At 55.8% G+C, this 17,043-nt stretch overlaps 1 protein-coding gene across 3 annotated transcripts in view; it reads left to right on the forward strand.

The window, feature by feature from the left end:
• MVB12B (multivesicular body subunit 12B) overlaps positions 1–17,043 on the forward strand; it is a 155,710-nt gene that overhangs the window by 128,285 nt on the left and 10,382 nt on the right. For all 3 annotated transcript variants that reach the window (XM_069476795.1, XM_069476797.1, XM_069476796.1), the window contains exons 8-9: positions 8,778–8,833; positions 11,319–11,378. In XM_069476795.1, coding sequence (XP_069332896.1) covers positions 8,778–8,833; positions 11,319–11,378 — 116 coding nt within the window. The remainder of the gene's footprint in view (positions 1–8,777; positions 8,834–11,318; positions 11,379–17,043) is intronic.

Consider the following 17,043-nt stretch of genomic DNA (forward strand, 5'->3'; position numbering starts at 1 on the left):
GCCCTCAGCAGAGAGAAACGCGTGTACATGTGTGTGTCTGGGTACATATGTGTACACACACACACACAGATATGTACTCATACATCTGTCTGCGTCTACAAATTAAAACCAAGTTTATGCCAGCGCCTCCGGTTTTGACCCAGCGTCACAGAGAACATTCTCATCTTCTTCCCATTGTTTTTGCCAACTTTGTCCTGAGCCTGCGTCTCTGCTCACTATATTTTCCCCTAGAATATTTCATCTTCTCTCAGTTATCATCACCATGCTGGTAACTTCCAATCCGACCACACCCCCTCGTGCCCCGCCATCGGTATCCCCATCCGGCAGCCCTCACCAGCCCATCTCGTGTTCTTGGTCCTGATGTCCCCCAGTGCTGACTGGTTGTCTCCCCTTGGATATCCCACAAGCCCCTCAAGCCCGACACGTGCACAGCGGGACCACCGGCTCGGCTCTGCTGCTTCTGCACTGACCCCCGCGCCCAGGTCGGTACTTGGCATCTCATCTCCCAATCATTTGAGACAGAATCCCAGAGTCACCTTATCTCCCCATCCCCCTCTGCAGCCAGTGGCCAGGCCTCTTGATTGTTCCATCGAAATGTCCCTCGGGCCTGCCCCCTCCTCTACTCTTACCGCCACAGTCCTGTCCAGGCCACCAGCATCCCTCAGCTGATGCAGGGTCAGACCCTCCTCCCGGGGGCTCCTGCTCCAGCCTCACACCCGCCAGTCTCTTCTCCTCTCCTCCACGTTATATTTTAAAATATAAATCTGACCATTTCTCTCTCCAGCTCAAAAACCCTTCGGTAGCTCCCCAGGGACCTCATGGTGACCTTCAGGCCACTTGGAATGGCAGTCCAGGCTCACGAGCTGGCCCTGGCTGCCTCTGTGCCCATTTCTGCACAGCTGTTGAAATGGCTGGGATAGAGCTATGGTATCGACGTGGAAAGCTCTCTGACAGTTAAGTGAAAAAAAGTAAATTGCAAAAGTTAATTTTGCTGTGATGCTGTTTTTATTAAAGACACAAACACATACAGAACAAAATTCTGTACTGTGTACACGCAAACACATATGTAAATGCATAGGAGACGGGCTGGGGGCCCCGAGAACTGTGTGCAGACCAGGGCTCGCCCTGAGGAGGGCTCTGGGATCAGGGCTCTGCATTTAAAGGGTGCTTTAATGGAGCTAAACCATTCTGTTGGAATGGTTTCCTTAGAAAATACATTCATGTGTTGAGGTTAAAAAAAATACTACTTAAAAATATGTATGTGTTCGTTTCTAGAAGGTGAAAAAGAGCCTGGAAGAAAGAGTGGGTCCTCCCACCTGAGGTCCCCAGCCTACGAGTGGGCGGCTGTATGTGACGCTCAGCGTCGGGGCAGGGGTGCCCAGCGGCTGCAGGTGGTGCCTGCCCCACCTGTCAATCCTCTGCCTTCATCAAGGCGACTGCAGCTTGGATTAAACTGCCCGTTTAGACCGTGCCTGCCTTCCAGAGGCCGTAGTCTCTCCTGGCGCATCGGACCTCAGCTCTGCTTTTCCTTCTGCGCTTACAGAGCCCCCGAGTCCCCAGCTCCCCGAGGAGTTGTTTGCTCACTGCAGACAGCGGGTGTGTGCACTGACCCCGTGGCCCTGGGACCACCTAGGCACCTTCTGACTCACGTAGAAAAGTGACACTGAGTTGGATTTTATGTTTACCTTGAGCAAAATGCAGTTGGTCTCTGCCCCAAGCCATTAAATGTTTATAAATTTAAAAACAAACAAAAAAAATAAACGAAAACCAGCTCTTCAGAGGAGTGAGGGCGTTCTCGTCGGTGTGTTTGACTTTGTCCCGGGTGTGGAGCGTGGGGCAGCCGCCCTCCCGCCCTCTCCCTTGGTGTCCAGAGAACGGCCCTGGGCCTGCCCGAGGCGCAGCGCAGCACCCCAGGGCCAGACGCTGGTTGTGGAGAGGTGACGTGGGCCCCACAGTTAAGGTGGCAGCGACTGTCGGGTGTTCTGTGTAGAACCGGGGGCTCTGGGGGGAAGTCATGTGTGTTTGCGTGCGTGTGTGTCCAGATTGCCCACGCATATAGAACCTCAGAGAATGTCCTTCATTCTGAAGAGTGCAGCGTTGCTGACTGACCTCCCCTGTTCACCTCCTGACACCCGGGGACAGTCTTCTCACGTTGCTTCAAGGGCTCTTTTCCAGGGGACGTGGAGCTTCCTGGACTCAGCTAGGGCCTCGCTTCAGGATCGAGCCTGTCTTGTGACGCCAGAGATGGCGCGCCAGGGAGAGCCAGGGTCTGGGGCCTGCTGAGTTAGCCCTCGGCAAACGTCGCGTCCGCCCCTCAGAAGCCTCTGGATTGGGACTCGCGGTCTGTGGGTTGTGTGATGTCAGATGGCCGCTCCGACGCCTTTATGTGAAAGCAGGTAGAAGGGGGTCTGCCGTGGAGGGGCGTTGTCCCCTGGGCGGCAACAGTAATAGTTAGAACATGATAATGGCTAACAGTTATCGAGCAGTTAGTTTCTACCTAGGGCTTTATGTTTTTATCTCATTTAAACTTCTTACCAGTCCAGGTATTATTATTTCCTTTCTTCTGCAGTTGAGGGAGAGAGGCTCCGAGACGTAAACCCGTGTCTGAAATCACACAGTCAAGGTGGGGCCCGATCCGCGCTCATCCCTGCTGCCCGTATGTAGGGTCACAGCCACGCCCGCGTCGGCCGGGGGCTGCGGTTGCCGGCTGTGCTCGGTCCGCCCCCAGGGTGCCACCTCTTGTGGGGGGCGGGCTCTGGCTGTGGCTGATAAATCACTCCTTTTGGCTTATGAATAAACGACTTTGGGGATGTAGAAGGAAGGAAGTTGGCCCTGTGTAAACTCCATCGGAATGTCACTAAGCGGACAGCTCTGGAGGCATCTACAAATATCTTCCAAGGAATAACTCCAAAGTGAAATCCCCAGGAAAGCAGAACAGTCTCCGTGATTTGGTTTGCAAATGAGTTTTGAGAAATGGCCTTGAGATGTTGAGTCATTGGCACTTTTCCCACCACAAATTGTAAAGGACTCTTGAAGCGCGGCAGGACGGGGGAGAAGGAAGGGCTGAGGCTGCCGGTTATTTACGGCGCCGAGCCGCGAGCAGGTACACAGAGGTAAAGGCCTCCCACCATTCCGACTGCATTTAATTTTACTCCGAAAATGACTACCTGCCAATACGCCACACTGTTCACCTCACCTCTGCAAGTACTTTGCGGTACTGTTACTCGAGTTCACTTAACACCGCTTGACAACTTTCAGCAGATAACAATTGAGACGCTGGTAATGGAGGCTTTCTTCTTAATTTTACCTTTTTACCACATGACTTTATGACTCTCTTTATCGAGCGTGTTGAAATTCATCCACATGTTGACTGGCTTCTGCTCATGGAGATGTCAGCGAGGGAGGGGGTGGCAGCCCTGAGCGGCTGTGGGGGCCCTGGGGCGACGGTGGTCCCGAGGCCAGAGCCCTGGGGAGCCGGTCAGCTCGGGTTTGCGCTGAGCCTGCGGAAGGGTGAGGGCGTGCGGAGGGGAGAATCAGGGAGGGGGTGGCTCTGGGGGCTGCCTTGGCACGTAAAATTACAGTTCCCACACGAGGGGAGGACGCGGGAGCTATCATCCCAGCCCGTTGCCAGGCAGAGTCCTACAGATTCATGGCAGAGCTGTCTGCGCAAGCAGGAATCCAATTTTATGTCCAAACAAATACAGCATGCAAATTGGACCGCTTCCCCAAGAATAGCAAAGACAGGTATTCGGGTCAGCTGGCAGAACAAGCCCGCCGCCCGCTTTTTCCCTCTTTAAAGTAGGGGGTGGGATTAATACAGTAGCAGATTAGAGCTTTATTTGTTTAAACCCTGCAGAATCTGTAAGCATTCACAATCCTCTTGACTTGTAGTGCCTGATTGTAAAAAGAACAGTTGAATGAGCTCATTGTTTTCTGGTTTTTTTCTTTAATGTATTTTACAAACACTCTGGTGACAGGCCTGACACGCTGATTTCTATGTACTCGCACTTCAGTTTGGGATTACAGCATTAATAACAGAGTTCCATGCATCATGCCATTTTTAAGCATGATCGTTATGATAAAGGGCATATACTTAATTACAGGCCTGCTTAATTACAGCTCTGCTGAAGCTCGTTTGTTTAGGAGAATGCTAATTGCGCCACGGAGCCCGCGGCACATCCTCGCTTTCATCTGCTGGATGCTGCTGGGTGCTGCGGATCAGCGTTTTGTTAAAAGTGCCATCAAAAATTAAAAAAAAAAAAATTTAAAAACCCAGAAGAAGAAGAAAACACTGGCCTGGTACTGAAAGAAGACCTGCCTGACACGTGGCTTTGGTGACAGCAGCGCCAGAGTGGGCTGACCAGCCCTCCCTACATTGTCTGACTCCGTTCCTTTCCGCCGTCACGGCGGCCTGCTGAGAGCTGCAGTGTCTCCTCACCTTACAGGCAGGGCAGCTCAGGCTCCGCGAGGGGCGGCGGCCTGCACACGGCCACACGTCTGCGCCTGCCGAGCTCCGGGCCTGTCCTTGCCGCCACGGCCCACCGCAGGCCAGCGCGAGCTGGACTGTGGGTTTGAGTCCTGGCTCCACCCAAGCCTCGTAACTCCTCTGAGCCTCAGTTCCCATAAATACAACTTGCAGACAGTCCTGTCGAGGCCTGAGTTATTTGATGCGTGCTCATGACCTTGTGTGTGGGCAGTATACGTGGTCTTCCTTTCCTTCTCCTTTGTAGAACTGGGCCAGCCGAGAATGTCTGTTACCTCCCAGGTTTGGGGGGCATTGTCACATCCCACTGAGAGCTGCAGGGCCTGGCGAGGCGGCTGTGCCCGGACAGGCCACCTCCTGCTCCACTGAGGAAAGGGCAGGTCTTGCGACCGCAGACTGGGGGGCAGCACGAGGAGCCCCGTCCAAGCCCCAGGCCGAGTGGGAGGGCAGGTCGGGGTGAAAATGTGCACCCTGAGTGTGGCTCCGTGAGAGCAGGCCCCTCGTCCACGGCTCTGTCCCCAGCTCCTGGGACAGCGTGTCGGCCTGAGCGGGACTCAGCAGTAGACTGAACACGGAAACAGGTATCACGGTCTCTCAGCTCCAGAAGGCGGTGAAGACAGATGCCGGCTTTAGCTGGGGAAAAAGAAGGGAAGGGAGTAAACGTGGCGCCACAAGAAGCCAGGACGGAGATGGTTCATGATCACTTTTGGAACACGTCAAGAGTGTCTGCCATTGATTTTAAGATACATTTGCCGGATATATCTTTAAAATATGGAAAGGCAGCCCAGATAAGGAGAGTAGCAACGGGCATTATGGAATTAGGAGGGGTTTAGTGGTCCGACAGATCAGCTTTCCACCCAACACTCGCCACGCCAGACCCCGAATTCGGCTGCCTGCCTGGGCCTTGCGGCCAGTGTTGCTCGGTCCCCCTCGTGCCGGGCAGGGGCAGCCTCGCTGCGTCTTCCCCAGAAGAAAGTGAGGTCTCCCCGCTGGACCGTGTGTGATCGGTTCAGCCCCCTTCCTGTGACAGGTCTGAAATGTGACTTGGTTCTGTTCCCCTTCGTGTCTTCTCCTGTCTGTACTTGGTCCCCCTTCCCCTGCACTGCACACACACCTGGCTCCACGCTGGGCTCTGGGGGTGCCAGGCAGGGGATAGGGGAGTAGAAATGGGCAGAATTGTGTCTTTCTGGGACATCAGACCTAGTGGCAGCTTCTCTTTCCTCGTGTGGTCTGGCTTTGGGGCCCCTCGCCATCCCGGCCTCCTTGGAGGGCCCCAGGGCAGCCCCCTGAGAGCACAGTCCCAGCACCGAGCGCCACACTCAAGCTCGGGGCAGACCAGGATGGGCGAGTCCTCCTCCTGGGCACCGAGACTGCAGAACCCTTACCTTGCGCTGGCACCCCCTTTTCCAAATAGTCAAATCGCATCAGCGACTTCACCACAACCACGGCCTTTCTCCTGCCTCCTGCTGTTACTCCTCGTCTGTCAGTCCAGCTAATGCAGCTGGGCTTTAGACCCAAACTACAGGACTCTGCACTGGCCTCTAGTAAACTCCATCCATTAAGTTTAGACCATGATCCCAACTTCTTGAGATCCTTATTGGATTCCACTCTGTTGTCCAGCTTATAGACCGTCCACCCGGGCTTCCCGTCAGCCACGTGCTGGATAAGCACACTACGCACAGCCTCATCTAAGTAACTGATAACGCCCCGGGCACCCTTCAGAGAGGTCACTCAGGGTTAACATCGGTCTATCAATCAGCTTCTGGAACGTGCAGGTAACCAGTTGTGGATCCTCCTAACCTTAACATTTCCAGCCACATTAATCCATCTTGTCTATGTGGATAACATGAGAAATTTTGTCAAATGCTTTGCTGAAACCCACGTTCTTTCAGCCTGTCTTAATCTTCAATATACTAGATTTTTAAATATAAGTGAATTTGGTGGGCAGATCTCTGCTCAGTCAACTCTCGCGGGCTCCTGGTGGGACCCTGTTTGGAAATCCTCCCCGGGCTGGCCTGTGCAGGGCAGGACAAACTGACAGCCTCTGACCAGGGCGAGCCCCCTCCCTCCCCTCTCTCTGGTCCTCAGGACTCCCCAGCTCTCGGTTTCCAAGTGTGATCAGGTCTCTGCAGGTCACCTGACCACCGTTTTAACACGCGAGCTCTCAAAACATACATCACATCCAGCACCTACCACCAGTGAGCGGGGGTTCTTCACCCCCAAACACTAATGAGGTCTCTGACACCCGCAGGCAGGAAGCCGGGGAGGGAGGGGCAGTGGGTCTCCAGCCTGCCCTGTGCGCGGGGGCTTGGCGGTGGGCCCTGCGTCGGTCTGGTAGGCGGGAGAAGCCATGGAAGGGGCGGGCGTGTGAAAGGTGCCTACAGAGAGCTGAAAGTGACCGGGCTGTGGCAGACCGGGCCTCGGGAATGACAGGAGAGGTAAAGGAGGCTGTGCCCTCTAGGGCTTTGGGGTCACTGCTTCCCACCTGGGGGACCCCAGCAAGCTCCACCTTCTCCAGTCCTCTGCTTCCAGATCTGTAAAATGATCAGAAATGACACAAGTGCCCAGCCTGTCTCGGTGGCCTCAGGAAGGGCTCAGAAGTCAGAGTGCCGTGAGGGGTGAGCGTCGGCTCGCGGCTGGCATTGAGCAGAGGTGGTGGAGCTGGGGCTGGCAGGATCTGGCACGCCTCGGCCTGGGTACTGGGTGGGACTTGGTTCCGTCCCTCTCTAGAAGGCTTTGTGGCTTTTCAAGGGTCCTTTATTCATTGCTAAATTTTTTTCAGCTGTAAATGAGCATATACATGTAGGTGCTCAGATTTCACTTGTATGTTCGAATGCAGGATGTATTGCGTAAGATCATTTTGGGCTTTTCCCCTGCCCTCCTTTCTGTTTTCACCCTCAGCCCCGTCTCCTCTGTGCAGTTCGCGGCAGGTGGCAGGGGCGCCTGTGATGGCAGGAGGCCTCTGACCGCAGGTGTCTCTGGGGATGCCCGGCGGCCGCGCTTTGGGCAGCAGCTTCCCGGAGGGGAGGAGGCATCCAGCGCAGCAGCTGGAGCCGGCTCTGCTCTGTCTTTCTCTTCGTACTGACCAGAGAAGGTCTCATTGTTTTCTTTCCTAAAACACAGTATGGACATAGCTTAAAACGAGCCATTTGACTCCTCTTGCCAGTCAGAGAGGTTTATCCCAGACTTTTCTTTCTGTAACTTCCCTCCCTCCTGCTCTGCGTCCTTCTGCTTCTGCTGCTCTTTAAGAGGACTGAAAGAAACTCTGCGCCGCTTAGATGCCTGAGTTGGGAAGACACTGGGGGAAGCGAAGAGTGTCGTTTCCTGGGGAGCCCACTGGCCACGGCTCCTATCCTGCTCACTCCATTTCTCCCTAAAACCACAACCTACCGCAAAACCACGGCCCTCGGGGTGAGGCCCCAGCCCCGACCGCTGGGCTGCAGGTCCCAGCACAGGCCCGTGGCCCCACTCACTCCTGACCCTGCTCAGACACTGGGAGAAGTCTCTGCCCACGTCTCAGCAGCCCCCGCGTGGCACCACGTGCTCACACTGTGAGTGCCCGCGTCACGTCTTGTCCAGTGTGACCCGCTCCTCCAGCGTGGCAAGGTTCCCTCCGCTCCGACGTTCACGGAAAGCACTCTCTGCAGAGCCACGCTCTGGGTCGTGTTTTTCTCTGTGTGCCCTTGGCAGTGATGCCCTGGGACAGGGTGGATTGGTTGGGGTGGCAGCCTGCAGAAAAGGAACTGCACCTCTGGACCCCCTGGTGTTTTCGGTCCTTGGGTCTCCATCCTACACCCTTGCTTCCTTGTCCTGTGAAAATTGAGCACACTGGCGCACCTTGAATCGAAGCCCCAGGACTGAGCAACCAGCAGTCAGCAAGGGGGACCCTCGCCCCCACCTACAGAGCACCCACTCTGCGCCCACGCCAGCCGGCACCCCACACCCGACACTTCTAACGCACAGCACTCCTTTCACGTAGGCGGTGCCATCCGCCTTTTAAAAGTAACTTCGGTTGTTCATCTGAAGTCATGGCCAGGATCCAAACTCAGTCTGACTCCAAAACTACTCTTTCCTCCAACTTACGCTTTCCCTCGAGCCCGCCGGCAGCTTAGAGAACGTCTGATGATCACGCTTTCTGCCCGCCTCCTTGCCGAGCCTCTGTCCTGCCAAGCCTCACCTGTGCTGGGTGTCAGCTGGCACCAGCCAGAGACTCATCCATACCCTGTGTGTTCGTCTTAGGTCACTGGACAGGGCAGTGTCTTCAATGCCATTTTCTTTTTTCTTTTTCTTGCAGCAATGGATGGTGTGCCTTTTATGATTTCAGAGAAGTTTTCCTGTGTTCCAGAAAGTGTAAGTTTTATGCATGATTGCCCTTCCTCTGCCACCCCAGCCTGACGTCCCTCCATCCTGGTTTCTGCAGCGCACGGGGCTGTCCAGGCGGCCCTCGCACTCCCCGGCCCTGCTGGACTCACACCTGCCTGCGTGGCCTCTCTCCCACTGGAGGTGACACCTGCGTCCACACCACTTCCTGAGGGCTGGAGTGGGTCTGCTCATCTCTGGCCCCTCCAGCTAGCACCTCACATGGCAGGAGCTTAAGGGGTGAGGGGAGAGTGGCTGAGGGGACAGGGAGAAGCGCGAGACAGGCTGGCAGCCAGCGCGGGTGCGGCCGAGCCTCTCCCAGGTCACTCGTGATGGTGAATAAACCGAACCTCGCTGGCTGTGAATGTTCTTTGTTTTCCAAGGCAGCTTGGTATGTTTTGTTCTTTCTTATTTAGCAGTGGCAGTTCCCCGCATGAAGGAGGCTGCCTGATTTTCCCCTTGTCATTGGTGCGTCCTGCGCTAACCGCACACCCTGCTCTGACTCGGAGGCCCCCGTGTGTGGGCACAGGGCCTCTAGCTGTGAGCTCCCACTCACGCCAGGCCAGCACTGACCCCAGGGCACACGTGAGCACATGTGCCCAGGCTGGGCCCCGAGCCATCATTAGTGGCAGGAGGGACTGAGTGAGATGGCCAGGCCTTAAGGCTGGACCCTGGACCGCATGAGGTGCCCGCCATTCACAGCATCGTGGGCTCTGCACTGGGCTGTGGGCGCCCCGGCACTCCTGGCGTCCTCGCTTAGCTGGCGCCTGTCCCCAAGGTGCCAGTGGCCCTCTCTCGGCTGTGCAGGCCCCATCCACACCGGCCCAGCAAACTCGTTTCTGGTTTTTGTCCTTTCTGCAGAAGTTTGCTTTGAGTAGCTAATAAACGCGAAGGCCCCGGTTCAGGCACCAGCTAAAGAATCCTTCAGTGTTTTTCTTGGATCCAGCTTGAAACCACCCGGCTTGCGATTTGACCTGCTCTGTAGTTTCCATTTTCGTGAAATATAATAGGCCTCCTCTGAACCCTTCTAGTAAGCAGCTTAATCTTGAAAAATGCTCGTGACGTGACACGCAGAGCTTGAGTAACTTCAGCCGACTCCACTCGGCCGCGTTGCCATGGAGATGCTGGCGCCTCTCCCGCCGTTCCCTGGGAGAGGCAGCTCTGTCCTGCTCACCAGCTCCAAATTGGGGAAGTTTAGTGGGGTAGTTAGAGCCTAATGATACAACAGCTGGACCTCTGCTGGATCCCGGGCAGGCGGCCGCACTCGCGCCACTCGGCTGGCAGCACAAAGAGCCAAACTGCTCTGTGGCCACTGGCAGAGCAGCCCGGGAGCGGAGTGTCTGGTTCGGTGGCCCCGGCCCAAGATCGCCCTTGCGAATGTGCTGCTGCCGACTCAGCAAGTGCGGAAGGCCACGGACTCGGGCCAGGCCCGGCGCCCCGCAATTCCTGCTCTTCTCCCGTTCAGTGCGCAGCCTGGCCAGGGGGCCACCCCCGAGGCTCTTCCGCAGGCGAGGACATGAAGGGACTTAACCTGCTGCCGCATCTCGAGGAGGCGCGGAGCCCAGTGTTGAATCCAGTCCTGGGACCCCCGCGCCAGTCTCGCAGGAAGGCTCCAGCCCTGCTCCCACCCCCGGGCTGCCCCAGTTCAGGACCGTGAAGGCCCTCAGGCCTCACCTGCTCATGCCAGGCTGCCAGGAGGCCAGGCTCGGGCCCCTCGCGGGGACACAGAACACTAAGGTGCCCACAAGGGACTCAGACCAGGGGCCTCACAGATTGGGCTCCCTCTGTCCCCAGGGTGTTTCAGCCCAGGCTTCACGGGCCTCCCGCTAATGGCCATTGCCGTGTGTATTTGATTTTTCATGCTGTGTGATGAAAAGCCACCATTTTCAAAGAAAGGTCCCCAGTCATCATGAAATTATAGAAGCTCTCATTAAAAAGAGATGTTATCATTTTTTACTACATGGATTTCTCAAATGGTAATTGGTGGGCAATTGTTTCATTCACCCGGCATTTGCAGAGGCTGGAATCCCCCAGCCCCTTCCCTGGATCCCGCAGAGTCCTGGACAAGAGACTCCTGCGATTCCTCAGACCCTCCGGCCGCCATATACGTGCAGCCATCAGGGCGCCTTGGGTACCCCCCAGCCCACAGCGTGGCACGGAAGAGCACACCTGGGTCTCTTTGGCAGCGGGAGGAGACAGGCAAGTGGGTGAGCCATGGGCACAGTCTTCCAGGAGCCCCGAGACCCCCCTGGCTGCCACGGACACGTGACTGAGCGGTGGCCCCACAGCCTGTTGCCGCAGTGTGCTCTCCTTTCTCCTCCCTGTCCCCCGCTAACAACCAGAGTCACCAGACAGGCTTCCTGTGAAAAGGGGGTCCCACAGGGCGGTCTGAGGTTTCACGACTGTCACACATAAAAGCGAGTGTGAGGGAGCATGTTCCAGCCATCTGAGAGGGTGACTTGTTCTGTGTTTGCAGATGCAGCCCTTCGACCTCTTGGGGATCACCATCAAGTCCCTGGCAGAGATCGAGAAGGAGGTAAGGGCCGCCCAGAGGGGGACCTAGGAAGGACAGGTGGGTGCCCGTCTTTCATGTCACTCGAAGTCACTTCGTGGGAAAAGCCACTCCCTTCTCACGTATTTATGGCGTCCAGTCAGATACGACCCACATCTCGTCGTCTCCACATCAACAGGCTGTAGTGACAGATGGAGCCACCAGTCCTGCTTCATTTTAAGACATGTCTCAGCTTAGAGGAGGTGGAGGTTGGGGGACGGGCACAGGGTTGACTTTTCTTCCTGCTTTTGTTGCATTATTTGCCCCCAGGAGGGTTTGGGAAGTGCCGGCGCCTGTCGTGCGTTAGAGCAGGTGTCGGGCGCTGCCCGCGCTGCTCGATCCGCTCCGCCCCAGGCAGCCCGGGCCGGGTGGTGTGGACGTGTCCCAGGGAAAGGGAAGCCCAGGGCTGGAGTGCAGAGAACTCCGAGAGGGTGGACTCCAGCTGGGGGGCAGACCTGCCGGTGTCCCCTGTTTTCGTGAGCCGGTGTCGGGGTGCGGGTCGTCTTTCATGCACGGCAGGTCGTTAAGCAGTCACGTGCCAGAGCCAGCTCTCCTGCGAGACGAACATTTGTCTCAAAGATGGAAATGGTAGAACCATTTCAATATTCTCAGCTCCTTTGGGTTTTCTCTTGTGTACCCAGCCAGCAGACGCGGGTTGCATTATTGAAAGATGGCTGAAATCAGGGAAAATTGAATCAATGTGGTACAACAAATTTCTAAACCTGTCATAGCAAAAACAAGACAAAAAAGTCCCCCTTTGTCTTAGATTTTCAGTAAATCATAAAAACCAAACCTGATTGTCATCTATAGATTTTTTTTTATATAACTTAGGAAAGAAATGGCTGGCTAGTGTATTAGAAACCGAGGTGTGTGTGGAATTTCTCATCTGCCTTTCCCAAAAGCAAGGGGGCTGCGGTGGCTCTGAGGGCTGTGGACGCAGCCCATGCTTGCGGGGAAGGCCTCTGAGGGAGCCTCCAGCCGCAGGTGGCGAAGCAGGGCTGAGGTCACTGCACAGACGCCTGGACCAGCCCAGCTCCACCGCCAGCTGGGGGCAAGTCACACCCTCTCTGTTTAACCAGGGATAGCAACAGAAGCTGTCTCTTTGGGGTGTCTTGTGGATGCTGAATGAATATATGTAGGAATAGCTGGCCGGCAGCAAGTGCCCCATCACTGGGTAAGGTGCAGCCACCCGAATGTCCAGCTCTCTCCCCTCCTATCACACTCCGGCCTGCTGATCTGTGGGCCCTAACGTAGCACCATTTGCTTAAGCACCTGCTGAGTGCTCAGCTCGGGGGCTCGAGGCTTTACATACATCCATGTACCTCTCAGGGGGCTGTCTCGGCTGGTGGGGACGACGGGGCTTAGGAGGCCAGGCGACCTGGGTTCCAACCCTGGCTGGAACTTTGAGGTCTCGGAGTGATGTGAAGTAGGTGAGGGCCCCAGTGGAGGGCCCAGGAAAGTGGTACGAACTCCGTAAACCATAATTCTCCAAGGGCCAAAAGCTGGCCCAAATGCGTGTTCTATCAGAATGTCCCGTCTCGCTGTCAGACACTCAGAGTCAAGACGTGGCTGCCCCCCGGGAGGTGCAGAGCCAGGGGTAGGGGGACGTGCTCCCGAGTCAGCCACCTGAGGCTGACGCTCAGCTCTTCCCCGTACCCTTCTGAGCCTCTGTTTCCTTTTCTGCAAAATCAGGGCCGTGATAAAAATACATACGTCATAGCAGGTGTGGTTTAACTGGGACAGTCCTGTCGACGGCCTGAGCAGCGCCTGCCTCACCACTGCTGTTGTCACGGTCACCATCATTATCATCATTCCTGTCCTTGTCCACGCAGAGGGGGCGGGCATCAGTGTACGCCCACCCCGGCGACGCACATCACCCTGCTCTGTTGCTGGGGGCCGAGCGTCACCCGGTTGACCAAGGCTAGCTGGGTTTCTCATTCTTGGTAGTGAGTTAAAAACAGCAGGTCTGTATTCGCTATTGAAGTAAATTCAAGTTGACGTACAGAAAATGTGGGGAAATGGGGAGAGGTTAGAGGCGTTAAACAGGGTGTAAAACTGTCACCAGTATCTTCCGCAGTCCAAGGAGCTGTTCATTTAACCTGAGGATTTAAAAGTTACTCACACCGCCGTCGGCGCACTCGACGGTGGCTAGAGTGTCGATGTCCACACTCCGGTGAGCTGGCTCCTCCTCCCACAGCAGTGTCCGAGGATTTTCTCCATAAATAAACCCGAAATTGCTGCTTTTATCCACTGACCTCAGCATTGCTCCCGAGAGCCGAGGGCCTGAGGAGAAGCGGCACCCGCAGCCCGCTGGCCTCTGCTCTCAGGCTGCGAGGGAGCAGCTGGGTGTCCCTGGGTGGGGACGATGGTGCTTTTGCTCCGTTCCGTTCTTAACAGGCCTGGTCAGGGGCCTGGGGAGAGAGAGATCTCAGCTTCAGAAATTTGCTTTGCTCCCTAAAAACCTTTGTATTTTACACCATAAACCAAAATGTGGGAAAAAAAAAAAAAAACCCACACTAGACTAGAATAAGTAAGGGTGGGGACTGCCTTTGGGTTCGGTGGCACAGACCTGTGACCACACATCTCCCCACTGCTCCATGACACCTCCCTGGTCTTGCTGGGTCCCCCAGCAGGCGAGCCCAGCGTCCACGGAGAGGCTGCTTCCAGCTGGGCGGGTGTTTCTCCCCTTGACCCTCCACGCCCTTCCCGCCCACAAGGAGGGAGGTGACATCCGCCTCTAGGAGGAGCCTGGACTCGAGACATGAAGTGACCTGCCAGAATCCTATGGCAGCAATGGACCCGTCACTCAGGATGTCCCAGAGCTAAAAAGAGGGCTGAGTGCGACCCTGGCTGAATGGGCTCCAGTCTTCATCCACTGAAGGGTGGTCCCGACGTTAAGGGGAACAGAAGTGCGTGCCCTGAAGGTGGCACGTTGTCCTGTCCATGCAGACTTGAGGCCACTGTGCCTTCCACTGGCTTTAACTGTACTCATTGTGCCCTGCCTGAGGGGAGTTTCTGAATTTAAGCCCAAGCCCTGTCACCACCGTCTGGCCTCAGGGACAGGTCACCCCTCAAATGAACGTCATGACCCATCTACCTGGAGCATGGCCGTTAGGGACAGGAGCAGGGAAGCCCCACGAAAACACTGGTGACCAAAGGGAGCAGGCCGGCAGCCAGCTGGGAGAGCTGCCGGCGGCCACCCAGCAAGGACCCGCTGTGGCCCCTGGCCTGCCACGCCCAGGAGCTGCCGGCACTGAGTAATGGAGGGAGACGGGGTGTCCCCCAGGCTGTGGGCGGGCGCTGCATCTCCATCCCCCACAATCCTGACGATCTCGAGGGAGAATGTGCCACTCAGCCCTGGCAGCCAGGGAGGCCTAGAGAGCAGGAAAAGGGGACATGCTGTGGCCGGATCACGCCCCAGAGCCACTGACCACACCCTGCCCAGGCACCGTGTCTACAGGGCTGCTCGTGGGCTGTGTAGGCAACTCCGGGGCATGGACAGGACAGTCTCCCAGGCTGGATGCCCGGGGTGGGGGGACAAGTCTGCCTCTTAGGTTTGGCCCTGGGGCTGGTCCCTTGGCTTCCCCACCTCACACTGGTGCACAGGCCTCATCGCCCACCCCAGGCGCGGCGGCTGTCGCGCACCTTGCTGCCGTCAGCGCCTGGTCGGACGGCGGCTGCTGCTGCCGTGTTCACAGCGGTTTCCCCAGGGGTCGTGGTGTATGTCGCACTTGGGTTAAGTTTCACAAAAGACACGCAAGGAAGGTCACGTTTTAAAGTTAGAATCGATGTACATGCCATTGAGCAGGTTTTGCCAAAAAAAAAAAAAAAATCTTTGGAAAGGCAGAATCTCTCACGGTTCAGACACACGCTGTGGGGTGTGGGTGGTTGAAATGGAGGGAGCCGTGACTACTAGAGAAATCCACACGTGGATGCTGTCAGTCTCCGTCCTCCTGCCACCACGTCCACCCCCGCGCAAGCAGGGGCTCTGCCGTCCTCCCAGGGCCCGTGTAAATCAGTCTGAGCCGTGAAAAAGTGAATTTTTGCTCAGCCACGGAGGCAACCCGGGCACTGGCCGGTGGTGGCAGTGTGGCCTGTGGCCGGCCTGCCACACCTCGCCCTCCCCCGGGGGACTGGGCAGCAGCCAGCTTGGCTCTGCAGGAGGGCAGAGAGTGACCCCGTGGAGCTGTTGCCCCCATGAAGCCCTTATCATCCTCCCCGCCGCCCAGACAAAGGCTCTCTGTGTTCGGAGTCTGGAGAAGTGTAATTTCGCAGCCAACCCCCGTGATGAAGCATCTTCCCTCGGAGTGAGAAGATGGGCATATAAATATTCTCCGTCTCCGCCGCTCTTTATTTCCCTTGTAAGCAGTTGCCCCATTTCTCCAGCTGATGGATCCCCATCGCAGCCAGGGCGGGAGCTCCCTGCCGCCGCAGCCCAGGCAGCAGCTTCTGAAATAATCCCTCGGCGTGGTCGCCTGTTTACCCTCCTCCCCACCCACCGCCGCCTGGTCCTGCAGCTGGTCTGTCCCAGCCTCGCCTCCCGCTGACCTGCCGACCCGCCGTCCCTTGCCTGGGGTCTCACGCTGCGCGCCTGTTAAAGACAGCAGCGAACCTTTCCCAGGGGCAAAGGGCCCGGCAGGTGACACATCCAGGGCACCTCCAGCTCCACGCACAGCCGTTGCCCCGCCAGCTGCCAGCCTCAGGGAAGCCACGCCACTCACCCTGTCCTTCGGCAGGTGCCACCGCAAAGACGTGGCGGAGGAAGCGCTCATTAGCCTGCCAGGCTCCTAGTGGAGCAAACAGCCTCCATTTTCCTTCGCCTTTAAAGCTGAAAGACGAGGGAGAATCTAATTAGTAAAGGGACGATCTAATATTAATCACTCCCTTAAAATTGACAAGGGAGGCAGTTCATTTAACCACTTAATTGCTACAGGTTTTTATGGGCTGCTGTTTGCAGACATATTTAATGAAGAAGTTATAAATCCAAGGGAGCTTAAAATTTTAATTTTATACCTAAATATTTTCCTTGTTCTCATGTTTGTAGTCAATCCTCAAGAGTGTAGTCACGTGGAATGTTCTTTAAATGAACATATTTGCTAACTGGCGTGATTTCAGTTTTTAAAACATTGGTTCCAGCAATTAGGCATTTTTTTTCAGTTCCCAAATGACTAGAGAAATTCGTCTTGATTATAATTGCTCTTAGCCACGCATATCTAATTTGTGTCTTTTTAAGTGTTAATTAGTAAACAGTTTGAGCTGACATCTTTATGTGTTTGCGTGTTGAAAAATGGGGCTTATTGCTTATTTAGCTTGGGGCCGATTCCACCAGCATTTACGTCACGACGTTGAGGTGAAATTAATGAAAATACATTTGGCAGCACGAGGTAGAAAGAATGTTCGAATTCAACTTTTGGACGTCCGCTTCGCCTGGGCTTCCGCAGACCCCTCCAGCGTGAGGTTAGAGTTGACGGGGACCCACATGCAGCAGGAAGAAAGAAAGAGGCAGAAGATTTTTGTATCAGTAATGAAATGGCAGAGTCCTGGCTTTATAAGAGCAAAATGTTCATATTCCAGCACAGTTGTTCATTCTCTCTGCTTTTGGAAAGCTTTCATTGTGCTTGTTAATGTTCACGGATTTTGTGCGGGGACA

Source organism: Eulemur rufifrons, chromosome 7, assembly GCF_041146395.1.
Source record: "Eulemur rufifrons isolate Redbay chromosome 7, OSU_ERuf_1, whole genome shotgun sequence".
Lineage (NCBI taxonomy): Eukaryota > Metazoa > Chordata > Mammalia > Primates > Lemuridae > Eulemur > Eulemur rufifrons.